Below are 14,080 nucleotides of genomic sequence, written 5' to 3' on the forward strand. Positions count from 1 at the left end.
TGCAGACACAAGAAGGAACAGGCAATCTAATCTGCAATAGTGCATGACCTTATCAGCCTAACAGCCTTTGCTCATATTTCAACATTCATGAACTTCAAAGATATCACCTTTGCCATAAAACCATGTTCTGTACATAAATGAGTTGCTAGTAACCTTGGATCCTTTGGTTTTCTGCTTCAGGATTTATAGAACAATTGTACATTTGTAAAGATCTGTGTCTAGACTCTCAAATTGGACAGGTTTAGGTGAAATAAAGTCAAACTGTGGCCAATTACTGGGAGAACTCTAATTTCAGAGTCTGAAGTTCCTAAGTAGAGATTTAAGTACATAATGTTAGTTAATACTCCAGTATAATACTGACAGAGTGCTGCATTGTTGGAGGGGTCATCTTTCAGGCAAGATGTTAAATCATCTGCTCTCTCAGGTGAAGATCCCCCAATACAATCCAAAGAACAGCAGGGACTTCTCTCACATGTCCTTATCCCTGAACCAACTATCAAAAAGCTCACAATATAAACTACTACCTCATTGTCGGAGCTTAATGTGCACAAATTGCTTGCCGTGTTTTGTACATTACAATAGCGACTCTGCTACAAAAGTACCATGCTGGCTGTAAACTGCTGTGCAACTTTCTGAGCTGCTATATAAATGAAAAAGATGTTCTTCAGTAAGCTCAGGAAAAACAAAAATTACCTGTGCTACAAAGAATGTCCTATGTCAAGGTTAATTAGCACAGCAGACACTAGAATCACAGTTTGAAGATTCTTGGGTACAAATGTAAAATTGCACTCAAAATGTTTGGGCAATTCTTCAAGTGAGCACCTTCAAAAAAAGAGAAGAATGTTTTAGCATGGGGCAATGGAATATTCCATGTAAGGTGCAGCCCAGCTGTACACTGTGCACCACAACAGCATGGTGCCATCAGAACACAGGGTGGATGTGTGATTCATGATGCCTGAAACCTCAAGCTTTTGGTCTTGGCTGCATCTTGGTATGAGATGTTAGCACTTACAGTGACACCTTTCAATGCCAATTCAATCTAACAACATTTTTTTAAATCTGAGCAGATTCAGTGCACAGTTGTCACTTCCCACAGAGAATCAATTGGGTGAGTGGCAAATGGCAAAGGAAGAAGAACTTGAGGTGAAAATTATTTTCCACATGGCAAGTAAGCATTCTTAGAAGTAACTCAGAGGGCATTTCTGTCCATAACACCTGACTTATGAGGGTTCCAAATAAGCATGTGAAAGTCAGTGCAAACCCTATGAAGTCATTAATCCTAAGTAACTTTTTGCCAAGTTGTAACTGGATCTCATGCAGTGGGACAGTGATGATCACTTGTTTACACCTACTCTGAATGGCAGGTGATTGCAAATCATGGACACTTTTATAAACATATTATATAAAGTGCAGTTGACATCAAGTACACAAGGTTCTTTCTTCACTGTCATTCATGTTCCACATCAATAATTATCCTCCATGTTCTTCTCCCCATTCCCACCCCTGTCCATGGGGGTAACTTTCCCCACCATAATGTGCGCACAGCCTCCCTCCCCCAACATCACATCAATCCACTCTGGCACCCACTCTGTGCACCCAACACACCCAAGCTTCGACTCTCACGCCCCTCCCTCCAAGTCAATGTCATATTTACCCAGAAAATGCTTAGCCATCTCTGCTAAATTCTCAGGGAGAAAATGAGGACTACAGATGCTGGAGATCAGAGTTGAGAGTGCGGTACTAGAAAAGCACAGCAAGTCAGGCAGCATCTGAGAAACAGGAGCGTCGACGTTTTGAGCGTAAGCTCTTCGTCAGAAATGATGCAGATTCTCTGCAGCTCAATTCTACATGACCACCACCAACACACACAGCAACCCTCCACAACTCAGCTCCTTTCTCCTCCCCTGCATGGTTAATACACAGGACTAAACAAAATTCAACTTGGTTGCAAATAGCCTCACTACTGATTGTCTAGGCCCACGTATAAAGAACAATTCATTCAGTCAAAGTAGCTGGACAATGAGCAGAGGCAATTATAACAAGCATAGGTCAGTGAATCAAGGATTATGGGAAAAGGCAAGGAAGTGGAGTTGAGCATTATCAGATCAGACATGATCTCACTGAACAGTGGAGCTGTATGGGCTGAATAGCCTAGTTTGCTCCTACGACTTGTAGTCTTATGGTGTAGCTGGGGGTCAGGAGCAAATCACCCAAAGAAAAAGATTACTCACATGGTCAACACTATCCAATATAATGACTGAACTGGTCACAGTCAGTATTCTAACATCTGAAGACCAGGAACAAAATAAGTTCAATATTTTGGTTGTTCCATCTTTTAAAACAAAATCAATTTCTAATCACAATGTCAACCAAGTAGGATGCATCGCCGTCCAATCGCAATTCCTTAAAGCTTCTTGCTGCACCCAGAGTCATCTGGAATATATGGACCTTCTCCCTTCTGCAAGAATGGGGACTCCACTATCCCTGGTTTACCTCCTCAAAAAGTTATCTTTCGACTAAAATGCTTCACTTTTTCAGAGCTGGCATTTTCTTCCATCATTTCTGTTGTGTGGGTGTATGAGGAACTGGTGTTTCCCATTTGCCTCCACTTCTGGATTCTGATGCTTGCATCCTCCCCAGCCTCCCCACCTTTTATTTTACTTGAGATTTATAGGTCATTATTGACAAGCCTAAAAGAAGGTTGCAGGACACTATCTTATTCGAAAAGAGAAATTAAGAGAAGGTAATCAATAAGAAACAATTAGGAGGTTCTTCAGCTAGTGTTTGAACATTTTGCAGAACAATAAGGCAACTTGGGGCAATAAAAGAGTTCAACAGTTTAAGAAAGAACAACCTCGGTTGTTGGTAAAATTCTAGAATCCATCATTAAGGATGAGGTTTCTAAATTCTAAGAAGAGCAGAGTCTGATTAGAACAAGTCAACATGGATTTAGTAAGGGGAGGTCATGCCTGACAAACCTGTTGGTATCCTTTGAAGAGGTGACAAGTAGGTTAGACCAAGGAAACCCAGTGGATGTGGTCTATCTAGACTTCCAAAAGGCCTTTGATAAGGTGCCACACAGAAGGCTGCTGAGCAAGGTGAGGGCCCATGGTGTTCGAGGTGAGCTACTGGGATGGATTGAGGATTGGCTGTCTGACAGAAGGCAGAGAGTTGGGATAAAAGGTTCTTTTTCAGAATGGCAGCCGGTGACGAGCGGTTCAGTGTTGGGGCCACAGCTGTTCGCATTATATATTAATGATCTGGATGAAGGGACTGGGGGCGTTCTAGCGAAGTTTGCAGATGATACGAAGTTAGGTGGACAGGCAGGTAGTACTGAGGAAGTGAGGAGGCTGCAGAACGATCTAGACAGTTTGGAAGAGTGGTCCAGGAAATGGATGATGGAATTCAACGTGAACAAATGCGAGGTCTTGCACTTTGGCAAAAAGAATAAAAGCACAGACTACTTTCTAAACGGTGAGAAAATTCATAAAGCCAAAGGGATCTGGGAGTGCTCGTTGAGGATTCTCTAAAGGTCAACGTGCAGGTTGAGTCCGTGATTAAGAAAGCGAATGCAATGTTGTCACTTATCTCGAGAGGGTTGGAATATAAAAGCACCGTTGTGCTACTGAGACTTTATAAAGCTCTGGTTAGGCCCCATTTGGAGTACTGTGTCCAGTTTTGGTCCCCACACCTCAGGAAGGACATACTGGCACTGGAACGTGTCCAGCGGAGATTCACAAGGATGATCCCTGGAATGGTAGGTCTAACATATGAGGAACAGCTGAGGATCCTGGGATTGTATTCATTGGAGTTTAGAAGATTAAGGGGAGACTTAATAGAGATGTCCAAGATAATACATGGCTTGGAAAGGGTGGACGCTAGGAAATTGTTTCCATTAGGTGAGGAGACTAGGACCCGTGAACACAGCCTTAGAATTAGAGGGGGTAAATTCAGAACAGAAATGCGGAGACATTTCTTCAGCCAGAGAGTGGTGGGCCTGTGGAATTCATTGCCGCAGGGTGCAGTGGAGACCAGGACGCTAAATGTCTTCAAGGCAGAGATTGATAGATTCTTGTTGTCTCGGGGAATTAAGGGCTATGGGGAGAATGCAGGTAAGTGGAGTTGAAATGCCCATCAGCTATGATTGAATGGCGGAGTGGACTCGATGGGCCTAATGGCCTTACTTCCGCTCCTATGTCTTATGGTCTTAAAAGAAAGAAAGAAGGAGCAGCACAGCTCAAAAACATCGTGACGGTAAAATTCACAGGAGCAAAAGCAGCATAAAAAAAACAAACCAGACATGAATTTGCTTATTCAATGCAAGGCCAGAATTTAGCAACCAATACTGGGTCTTGTTCCACTGAACTCTGAAGCAGTGAAGGGAGAAACAGCAAGAGAGAGAAAATGACTTTCTGCCAACGAAGGCTTATGATGTTCTCACAAAATACATTGTGCTGTAAAATGGGAGCAATTTACTCAGCAAGCATAGTCAGTAAGCACAGCAAGCTGTCCCATAAAAGAAAACCAAGTACAACCAGTATAAACAAACAAGTGAGTCACTCAGAAGGGAACTGCTACCTGATCCATGGTATCACTTCCAGACTCATCTGTTTCTTAGACAGCAGCTGTCAGGGTGGGGGGTGTTTAAAGGAGAGAGAGAGAGAACAGTGCAGCTAACTCAAACTGTTCTGGAACTCAGTGGTATTTCACCATCCCCCATTCACAGTGAGCAAAGCCCTGTGCTGGATCTGTATCAGGTTAATGCCACAATTTGTTTTGAGCACATCTCACACCATAGATTACAGAATCACTCAGTCAATGCATTCAAAAACACAGAAAACTGCTCTCCTAGTGGAGCATATCGGTTCCATCTTTCAAATGCGACATTAAACCGAGCACTTATCTTCCCTATCAGGTGGATGGGAAAGATGCACAAGTGTTATTTTGAAGTGAAATGGGGAAGCTTCCCTCCACTGTTGTTGTTCAACCAACGTTGCAAAAATCAATGATTTGATCACTCTTTTTTTATATCTGGGATCTTTCTGGAAACTGGCTGAGGCATTTCTACTATTACAACACAAAATACTTTACAGGCTTGAGAAGTGATTTGGGAGACTCTGGAGTTGCAAAATATACTAAATAAGTGCTGAAAGACCCCGTCTTTGAAAGGTCAGTTTTCCCAAGACCTGAGTCTGTAATTCACTGGACAGCCCACCACATCTCAAGATGGAGGGCAGAGTCGGGCTCAATCCCAACTCCACTTGCAATGGGATAATCTTATGACTCTCATTCTGCACATCCCGCGGTGAAGAAACGATATGCCCGGGTGGAACTCTGAAATACAGGGTAGAAATCCTATCCCGGACTCCAGGAGAAATGAAATTGTTTGGACTGAAACAACGAACTGTGTTCTCACCTGAATGACAGCACTGAACCAGCAGGTGTTTCCGACATTCTTCAACCCAACAGGACAGCTCTCCTGACGCTTCCGATCGTACGGATTTATTGAGTCACTCCATACCTCCCCTTGCGTCCTTTTCAAGCTTGCCTTGTTTTCTGCGATACTGGCTTCCAACACTCTTAGCGACAAGAAAAATAAAACATATATTATCAGCTAAAAGTGTCCAGACCAAGTTAGAAATGATCCTTGTCAACTGACAAGAGGCATAAAGAAGCACCTGATCCCATTTTCATTCTTCGATTCAGACACTTTCATCCTGATTGTTCATTAAAATTTACAAGTTTCATTTGTTCTTCCAAACTCAAGCTGTGTCCAAGTAGAACATTTCACATGTGTAAAGACCAAGGCAAACACTGGCAGCAAGAGTAATTTTCAGGTCATGGGCTTGTGATATTGCACAAGAAGCCTATCGCACATTAAAGAGGGTCGAGGTAAATATTTTTCTGTTGCATTAGTGTTAAACATAGAACAATACAGCACAGAACAGGCCCTTCGGCCCACAATGTTGTGCCGAACATTTATCCTAGCTTAAGCACCCATCCATGTACCTATCCAATTGCCGCTTAAAGGTCACCAATGATTCTGACTCTGCCACTCCCACAGGCAGCACATTCCATGCCCCCACCACTCTCTGGGTAAAGAACCTACCTCTGACATCCCCCCTATACCTTCCACCCTTCACCTTAAATTTATGTCCCCTTGTAACGCTCTGTTGCACCCGGGGTAAAAGTTTCTGACTGTCTACTCTATCTATTCCCCTGATCATCTTATAAACCTCTATCAAGTCACCCCTCATCCTTCGCCGTTCCAATTAGAAAAGGCCTAGCACTCTCAACCTATCCTTGTACAACCTATTCTCCATTCTAGGCAACATCCTGGTAAATCTTCTCTGCACCCTCTCCAAAGCTTCCACATCTTTCCTAAAGTGAGGCCACCAGAACTGCACACAGTACTCCAAATGTGGCCTAACCATGGTCCTGTACAGCTGCAACATCACTTCACGACTCTTGAATTCAATCCCTCTGCTAATGAACGCTAATACACCATAGGCCTTCTTACAAGCTCTATCCATCTGAGTGGCAACTTTCAAAGAGCTATGAACATAGACCCCAAGATCCCTTGCTCCTCCACCTTACTAAGAACTCTACCGTTAACCCTGTATCCCGCATTCTTATTTGTCCTTCCAAAATGGACAACCTCACACTTGACAGGGTTGAACTCCATCTGCCACTCCTCAGCCCAGCTCTGAATCATATCTAAGTCTCTTTGCAGGCGACAACAGCCCTCCTCACTATCCACAACTCCACCAATCTTCGTATCATCTGCAAATTTACTGACCCACCCTTCGATTCCCTCTTCCAAGTCATTAATAAAAATTACAAACAGCAGAGGACCCAGAACTGATCCCTGCGGAACTCCACTTGTAACTGGGCTTCAGGCTGAATATTTACCATCTACCACCACTCTCTGACTTCGACCGGTTAGCCAGTGTTCTATCCAACTGGCCAAATTTCCCTCTATCCCAAGCCTCCTGACTTTTCGCATAAGCCTACCATGGGGAACCTTATCAAATGCCTTACTAAAATCCATGTACACTACATCCACTGCTCTACCCTCATCCACATGCTTGGTCACCTCCTCAAAGAATTCAATAAGACTTGTAAGGCAAGATCTACCCTTCACAAATCCGTGCTGGCTGTCCCTAATCATGCAGTGTCTTTCCAGATACTCATAAATCCTATCCCTCAGTACCCTTTCCATTCCTTTGCCTACCACCGAAGTAAGACTAACTGGCCTGTAATTCCTGGGGTTATCCCTATTCCTTTTTTTGAACATGGGCACAACATTCGCCACTCTCCAGTCCCCTGGTACCACCCCCATTGACAGTGAAGACGAAAATATCATTGCCAACGGTTCTGCAATTTCCTCTCTTGTTTCCCACATAATCCTAGGATATATCCCATCAGGCCCGGGGGACTTGTCTATCCTCAAGCTGTTCAAAATGCCCAACACATCTTCCTTCCTAACAAGTATCTCTTCTAGCTTACCAATCCGTTGCACACTCTCCTCTTCAACAATACGGTCCCTCTCGTTTGTAAATACTGAAGAAAAGTACTCATTCAAGACCTCTCCTATCTCTTCCGACTCAACACACAGTCTCCCACTACTGTCCTTGATCGACCTACCCTTGTTCTCGTCATTCTCATGTTTCTCACATACACATAAAATGCCTTGGGGTTATCCTTGATCCTATCCGCCAAAGATTTTTCATGTCCTCTCTTAGCTCTCCTAATCCCTTTGTTCAGCTCCCTTCTGGCTATCCTGTATCCCTCCAACGCTCTGTCTGAACCTTGTTTCCTCAACCTTATGTTAGCCTCCTTCTTGCTCTTTACAAGACATTCAACCTCCCTCGTCAACCAAGATTCCCTCACGCGACCATCTCTTTCCTGCCTGACAGGTACATACATATCAAGGACACGTCGTATCTGTTCCTTGAAAAAGTTCCACATTTCCACGACATCCTTCCCTGACAGCCTATGTTCCCAACTTATGCTCCTCAGATCCTGTCTTACAGCACCGTATTTACCCTTCCCCAATTGTAAAACCTACCCTGTTGCATGCACCTATCTCTCTCCATAACCAAGGTACTTAATGTACTAAGGTAATCAAAGGCTGATATTTAATTCACATAATTTCACAAAAAATGATCAATACACAAGTTTCAATATAAATAATTAAAAATTGTTTTTTTGCATAAAAAATTTTTATAATCACCAGTCATGCTACTTTGAATGCTGAATAAGTACAATTCACCTAGTTATTGAGTTGTGGGGATCTGCAACAGATTTTAATGTTGAACTAAGAGTAGAACTAGGTCAATAAATGACAAACTGCAAAAATTTAAAAAGAAATTACTGGAAAAACTAAGCAGTACCTGTGGCAAAAAAGTAGCGTTATGTTTCAGGTCCAGCGATCCTACTTCAGAACTGACTGTAGATAGGAAAAGGTTGGTATTTATGCAGAAGATGGGACGATAGGCGGTAAAATGATTGATGGATGTGGAGCGCAGAGAGAGAACAATAGTACCACAGAAAAGAAAATGGTAAATGTCAGCCAGGGCAAATCAATAGCTGCTAATGGCGACCCTCGGCAGCTGACAATGGGCTTTGCGTGGTAGCTGCCCATGAGATAACAAGGCCTGGTGTGTGGGAGTTGGGGAAAACATATGAGACAAGGTGCTCAGGCCCTAAAATTATCGGACTCGATATTCAATACTGAAGGCTTCAGATTTCCCAAGCACAAAATGAGAAACCACATCTCCCTGTATCACCAGATACACCAACCTTTACCTAACTGCAATCAGTTCTGAAGGACCACTGGAACTGAAATGTTAATACTGCTTTCTCTCTACAGATGCTGCCAAATCTGTTGAGTTTTTCCAGCAATTTCTGCTTACGTTTCTGATTTCCAACACCCACATTTCCTGGGCTTTTTTTTGTAAACTGTAAAAACTGATATGAAAACATTGCTGTCCCTCAAAAATGGGTAAAGCAGAATTTGCGCACTGGCTCAAATGCCATTCTTGGTGTGGTCCACTGAATGTATGCAGCTCTATTGTCATTACTACAGGAAATAAACAACGGAAAATTCTATACACAAGTACAATTTTTTTTTTATTTTTAATGAACTACCTGCAAATTCTGTGCACAAAGTCAAAAATGTTACAGCTTGGGTAACTGTGCTGATATTGAGCAACTCCAACATTGGTTCACTTCAAGAACATAAGGGGCAGGAGTCGGCTGTCTGGCCCTTAGAGCCTGCTCTGCCACTCAATAAAGATCATGGCTAATCTTTTCATGGACTCAGCTCCACATACCCGCGTTTTCACCATATCCCTTAATTATTTATTTTTCAAAAATATATCTACCTTAGCTTTAAAAGCAATTACTTAAACAGCATCAAGTACTTCACTGTGCAAGGAATTACCTAGATTAACAATCCTTTGGGTGAAGAAGTTCCTTCTCAGTTCAGTTCTAAACCTGCTTTCTCCAATCTTGAGGCCATGCCCTTTTTCCCTAGTCTCACTTCCCAGTGGAAACATCCTATCTATTTCTATTTTATCAATTCCTTCATAATTTTATGTTTCTATAAGATCCCCTCTCATTCTTCTGAATTCCAATAAATATAATCCTAGTCAACTTAGTCTGTCCTCATAAGCCAACCCCCTCAACTCCGGGATCAATCTAGTGAACCTCCTCTGCACCCCCTCCAGTGCCAGGACATCCTAACTCAAGTAAGGAGACCAGAACTGCACACAGTACTCCAGGTGTGGCCTCACCTTGTAACATAATGTTAGAAATGGGGAAAAATGTTCTTTTTGCAGATATAGAAAAAGCATACAGAAAAGGAGTACAGCAAGTGAACTATTAACTCTGCAGGTATTTAGGGAGGAGTATCTCTACTTTTCAGTGTATAATTGTGGTTAATGAAATACTAACTTTGGTGTGTAATTATTACAGCAAATAAGTTCTTTTTGAAAATTATGTTTTCAGCAAAAAGCTGAGATAACCAAAATGCTTGGGCTATACAAAATGATACAAGTTAATGAAATGTCCGAGGATGGAATGTACCAGCAGAATTGATACAAAATGTTAAACCAGATCTTGATGTCCTGTCGACAAAATAATGTGTGTCAGCACTTACAGGGAGGAAGATTGCCAACCTGGGGAAGGGGGCAATGGGCGTGGAGTGTAGATGAGCAGAGGCAAAATACTAAGAGAGATTGGGTAATGCAGGAGTCGGGAGAGGTGACCTCACGCAGCTCAAAATTATAACTGTGTAGTAGTTTGAATAATCATCACTTCAATTGCTTTCTACAATTGGGGTCCTTTCTTGCAAGATCATAAAATAAATTGTCTTGTTTTCAGCTTTGGTGGTCTCGTATAATTTTATTGAGTTTGTTTCTTACAATAACCTCTCTGCTTTTAACTCAACCCATTTAGCAATGGAGGACAAAATTCCATTTGCCTTCCTAATTACTTGTTGTATCTGCAGACCAATCTTCGGTGATTCATGCACAAGGACACCCGGGTCCCTCTGCAAGCCAGCATGCTGCAACTTTTCACCATTCAAGTAATAATCTCCGACCAAAATATATGACTTCACATTACTAACATTCTATTCCAACTGCCAGACCTTTGCCCACTCACTCAATGTATCTATGTTCCTCTGCAAAGTTTCACGGTCCTCTGCACACTTTGCTCTGCCACTCATCTTAGTGTCATCAGTAAATTTTGACACCGTACACATGGTCCCCAACTCCAAATCATCGATATAAACTGTGAATAATTGTGGTCCCAACAACAATCACTGAGGCATCAAACTGGCTACTGATTGCCAGCCTGAATAGCACTCATTTAACCCCACTCTTTGCTTCCTGTCAGTCAAGCAATCCCCTATCCACGCTAATACTCTACCCATAACACCGTGCATCCTTATACAGCAGCCTCATGTGCGGCACCTTGTCAAAGGTCTTTGGAAATCTAGGTACACCACATCCACTGGGTCCCCATTGTCCATCTTGCTTGGAATGTCTTCATTGAATTCCAAAGGATTTGTGAAGCATAACCTGCCCTTCATGAACCCATGCTGCGGCTGTACAATGGGACAATTTCTTTTGAGATGACCTATTATTTCTTCCCTGATAATAGACTCAAACATCGTCCCAGTAAAAACAAGGAATGCAGATGCTGGAAACCAGAGTCTAGATTAGAGTGGTGCTGGAAAAGCACAGCAAGTCAGGCAGCATCCGAGGAGCAGGAAAATTGATGTTTCGGGCAAAAGCCCTTCATCAGGAATAGAGGCAGGGTGCCTAGAGTGAAGAATTAAATGAGAGGGGGGTGGGGAGAAAGTAGCATAGAGTACAATAGGTGAATGGGGGTGGGGAATGAAGGTGATAGGTCAGAGAGGAGGGTGGAAAGGAAGATAGGCAGGTAGGAGAAGTCATCAGGTGCTGAGCTGGAAGGTTAGAGCTGGGGTGAAGTGGGGGAAGAGGAAATGAGGAAACTGGTGAAATCCACATTGATGCCATGGGGTTGAAGGGTTCCGAGGCGGAAGATGCAGACTCAAATATCTTCCCCACTACAGAGGTTAGGCTCACTGGTCTATAATTCCCCATCTTTTGCCTACTTCCCTTTTTAAACAGTGGCATCACATGTACTATTTTCCAGTTGCTGGGACTGCTCTGGACTCCAAGGAAGACCAAGGTTTAACCTTATTCTGCACAATTCCATTAGGTGCTCTGAAATAGGGTGCATCATGCTTGCCCATTCTTTTACTCTCTGTACTGAGGTGTATAATGAAGTCTTAAGGATTGGAGATGACATAAATAACTTGAAAGCACAAAGACTCTCGCCCCAGTTTCTCAGACAAACCCCTTCTCCCCCCACCTTTCAATATGACCAAAAACGATAAACTGCTCCCCCTCCCCCGAGCTCAAAATGAAAGACAGAACAAGGTGCGTGCAAGTGATTTACTCACCTCACAAAGACCCTTACAGCTAGCAAAGGAAGCGGACTTCTCGCCCATTACTCTGTGCTGGATTCAAATGCAAATCTCATTAATGAAAACAGAATCTATACTGACAAGATAAGGAGAAACTTATTGACTCTGTGTGCACCAACTCTGTACAGGATTTTTAAGATTTGTTTTCTCCTAATTTCTTTCCCCTCTAACACTGGGGACTATCTCTCAAGCATCAGAAGCTCTGCAACACCTCATCCAAATAGATGCTTTAACACACATGGATGAACAGAGATCATCAAAAGGCTATTCAACCACAGAGCCATCAGAACTGAACTTGATAGTCACAGACATGCATTTTACATCACCAAGAGTTGTGCCAGTCAGTGGAGGTTTTCTCACTTCCCAATCAGTCTCGACTATAGCTCAATAACTAGCAGTCTTGAATCATAAAATCAGGAGTTCGTGTCCTACTCTTGAAACTGCAAGATAAAACACAGACTGATATTTCCATTGCTGAACTCAGTGAGTGTTCCAGTTTCAGAAGGGCTGCCTTTCAGATAAGAGATTAAATCTATCAAAGATTTCATTACAGCAGGATTCCCACCCCGTGCCTTGACCAATACTTATCCTCCACTCAATATTCTTAATTTTAAAAAGTATCTATCCTTGGTAATGCTGCTGCCTGTATAATCTTGCTGTGCACAAAGTAGCTGATTTTCCTATGTCAGTCTTTAAAAGGACTTCATTGGTGTAAACCACTCTGCCATGTGCTGAGGGAGTGAAAGTTACTATATAAATTTAAGAATTTCTTTTCACACCTCTAAAGATGAGTTAACCAAGATTGAAAAAGAGAACTTTCTATCTTTCATAGCTCTTCTCCACACCTTGGCTAAACTAAACCAACAAGCTCATCTTTTTTCATTGAAATGCATGAAAAGGTGGGTGTCAAAACTTCAAAGTCACAAAAGCAGACGGGATTGGGGTGTATTGTGAAGTCTGTGCATTCTGCTGAAAACCATTTCCAGTTATTCAGTGTGATCAAGCTTTTAGTAGAGTGTGATATCCAAAACATGCAGTATAACAAATCATCAAGGCTCCTTAGACAGCATCTTCTAAATCCCTTACCTCTACCATCAAGAAGAACACGAACACCTTCAAATTCCTATCACAGCCACACACCAGCCTGACTTAGAATTATATTACCATTCCTTCAGTGTCACTGGGTCAAAACCTTGGGAACTTGCTCGTTAACAGTACCATGGCTGTCCCCACACTCCAAGGACTGCAGTGGTTTAAGAAGGCACCTCACCATCATTGTCTCTGGGGCAATTAGGAATGGGCAATAAATACTGGTCTTGGCTGTGACACCCATATCCTGTGAATTAATCTTTAAGGAGGGGGCACGGTGGCACAGTGGTTAGGACTGTTGCCTCACAGCGCCAGAGACCTGGGTTCAATTCCCGCCTCAGGCAACTGTCTGTGTGGAGTTTACACATTCTCTCCGTGTCTGCGTGAGTTTCCTCCGGGTGCTCTGGTTTCCTCCCACAGTCAAAAAATGTGCAGGTTAGGTGAATTGGCCATGCTAAATTGCCCGTAGTGTTAGGTGAAGGGGTAAATGTAGAGGAATGGGTCTGGGTAGGTTGCTCTTCTGAGGGTCAATGTGGACTTGTTGGGCCGAAGGGCCTGTTTCCACACTATAAGTAACCGAATCTAAAAAAATTCTGAGGTCAATCACAGGTGAGAATTATCCTCCATATGATCAGGCTCAATAACAAAATCCCAGAACAAGTTATTGGAAAGGATTCTGAGAGATGGGATTTATGATGACTTGGAAAACCATAGTTTAATTAGAGATAGTCAGCATGGCTTTGAGAATGGCAGGTCATGCCTCACAAACCTTATTGAATTCTTTGAGCATGTGACAAAGCACATTAATGAAGGTAGAACACTAGATGGGGTGGACATAGATTGTAGCAAGGTGTTTGATAAGGTTCCTCATGGTAGGCTCATTGAGGAAGTAAGGAGGCAAGGGATACAGGGACATTTGGCTGTCTGGATACAGAATTGGCTGGCCCACAGAAGACAGAGCGTGGT

The 14,080-nt window shown here is 42.8% G+C and overlaps 1 protein-coding gene across 3 annotated transcripts in view; it reads right to left on the reverse strand.

Annotated features, from left to right (window-relative positions):
• Nucleotides 1-14,080, reverse strand: part of usp25 (ubiquitin specific peptidase 25) — a 201,872-nt gene that overhangs the window by 126,312 nt on the left and 61,480 nt on the right. For all 3 annotated transcript variants that reach the window (XM_072585756.1, XM_072585755.1, XM_072585757.1), the window contains exon 5: nt 5,417-5,579. In XM_072585756.1, the coding sequence (XP_072441857.1) occupies nt 5,417-5,579 (163 nt within the window). The remainder of the gene's footprint in view (nt 1-5,416; nt 5,580-14,080) is intronic.

The sequence above is a fragment of the Chiloscyllium punctatum genome, chromosome 15 (genome assembly GCF_047496795.1).
Source record: "Chiloscyllium punctatum isolate Juve2018m chromosome 15, sChiPun1.3, whole genome shotgun sequence".
Classification (NCBI taxonomy): Eukaryota; Metazoa; Chordata; class Chondrichthyes; order Orectolobiformes; family Hemiscylliidae; genus Chiloscyllium; species Chiloscyllium punctatum.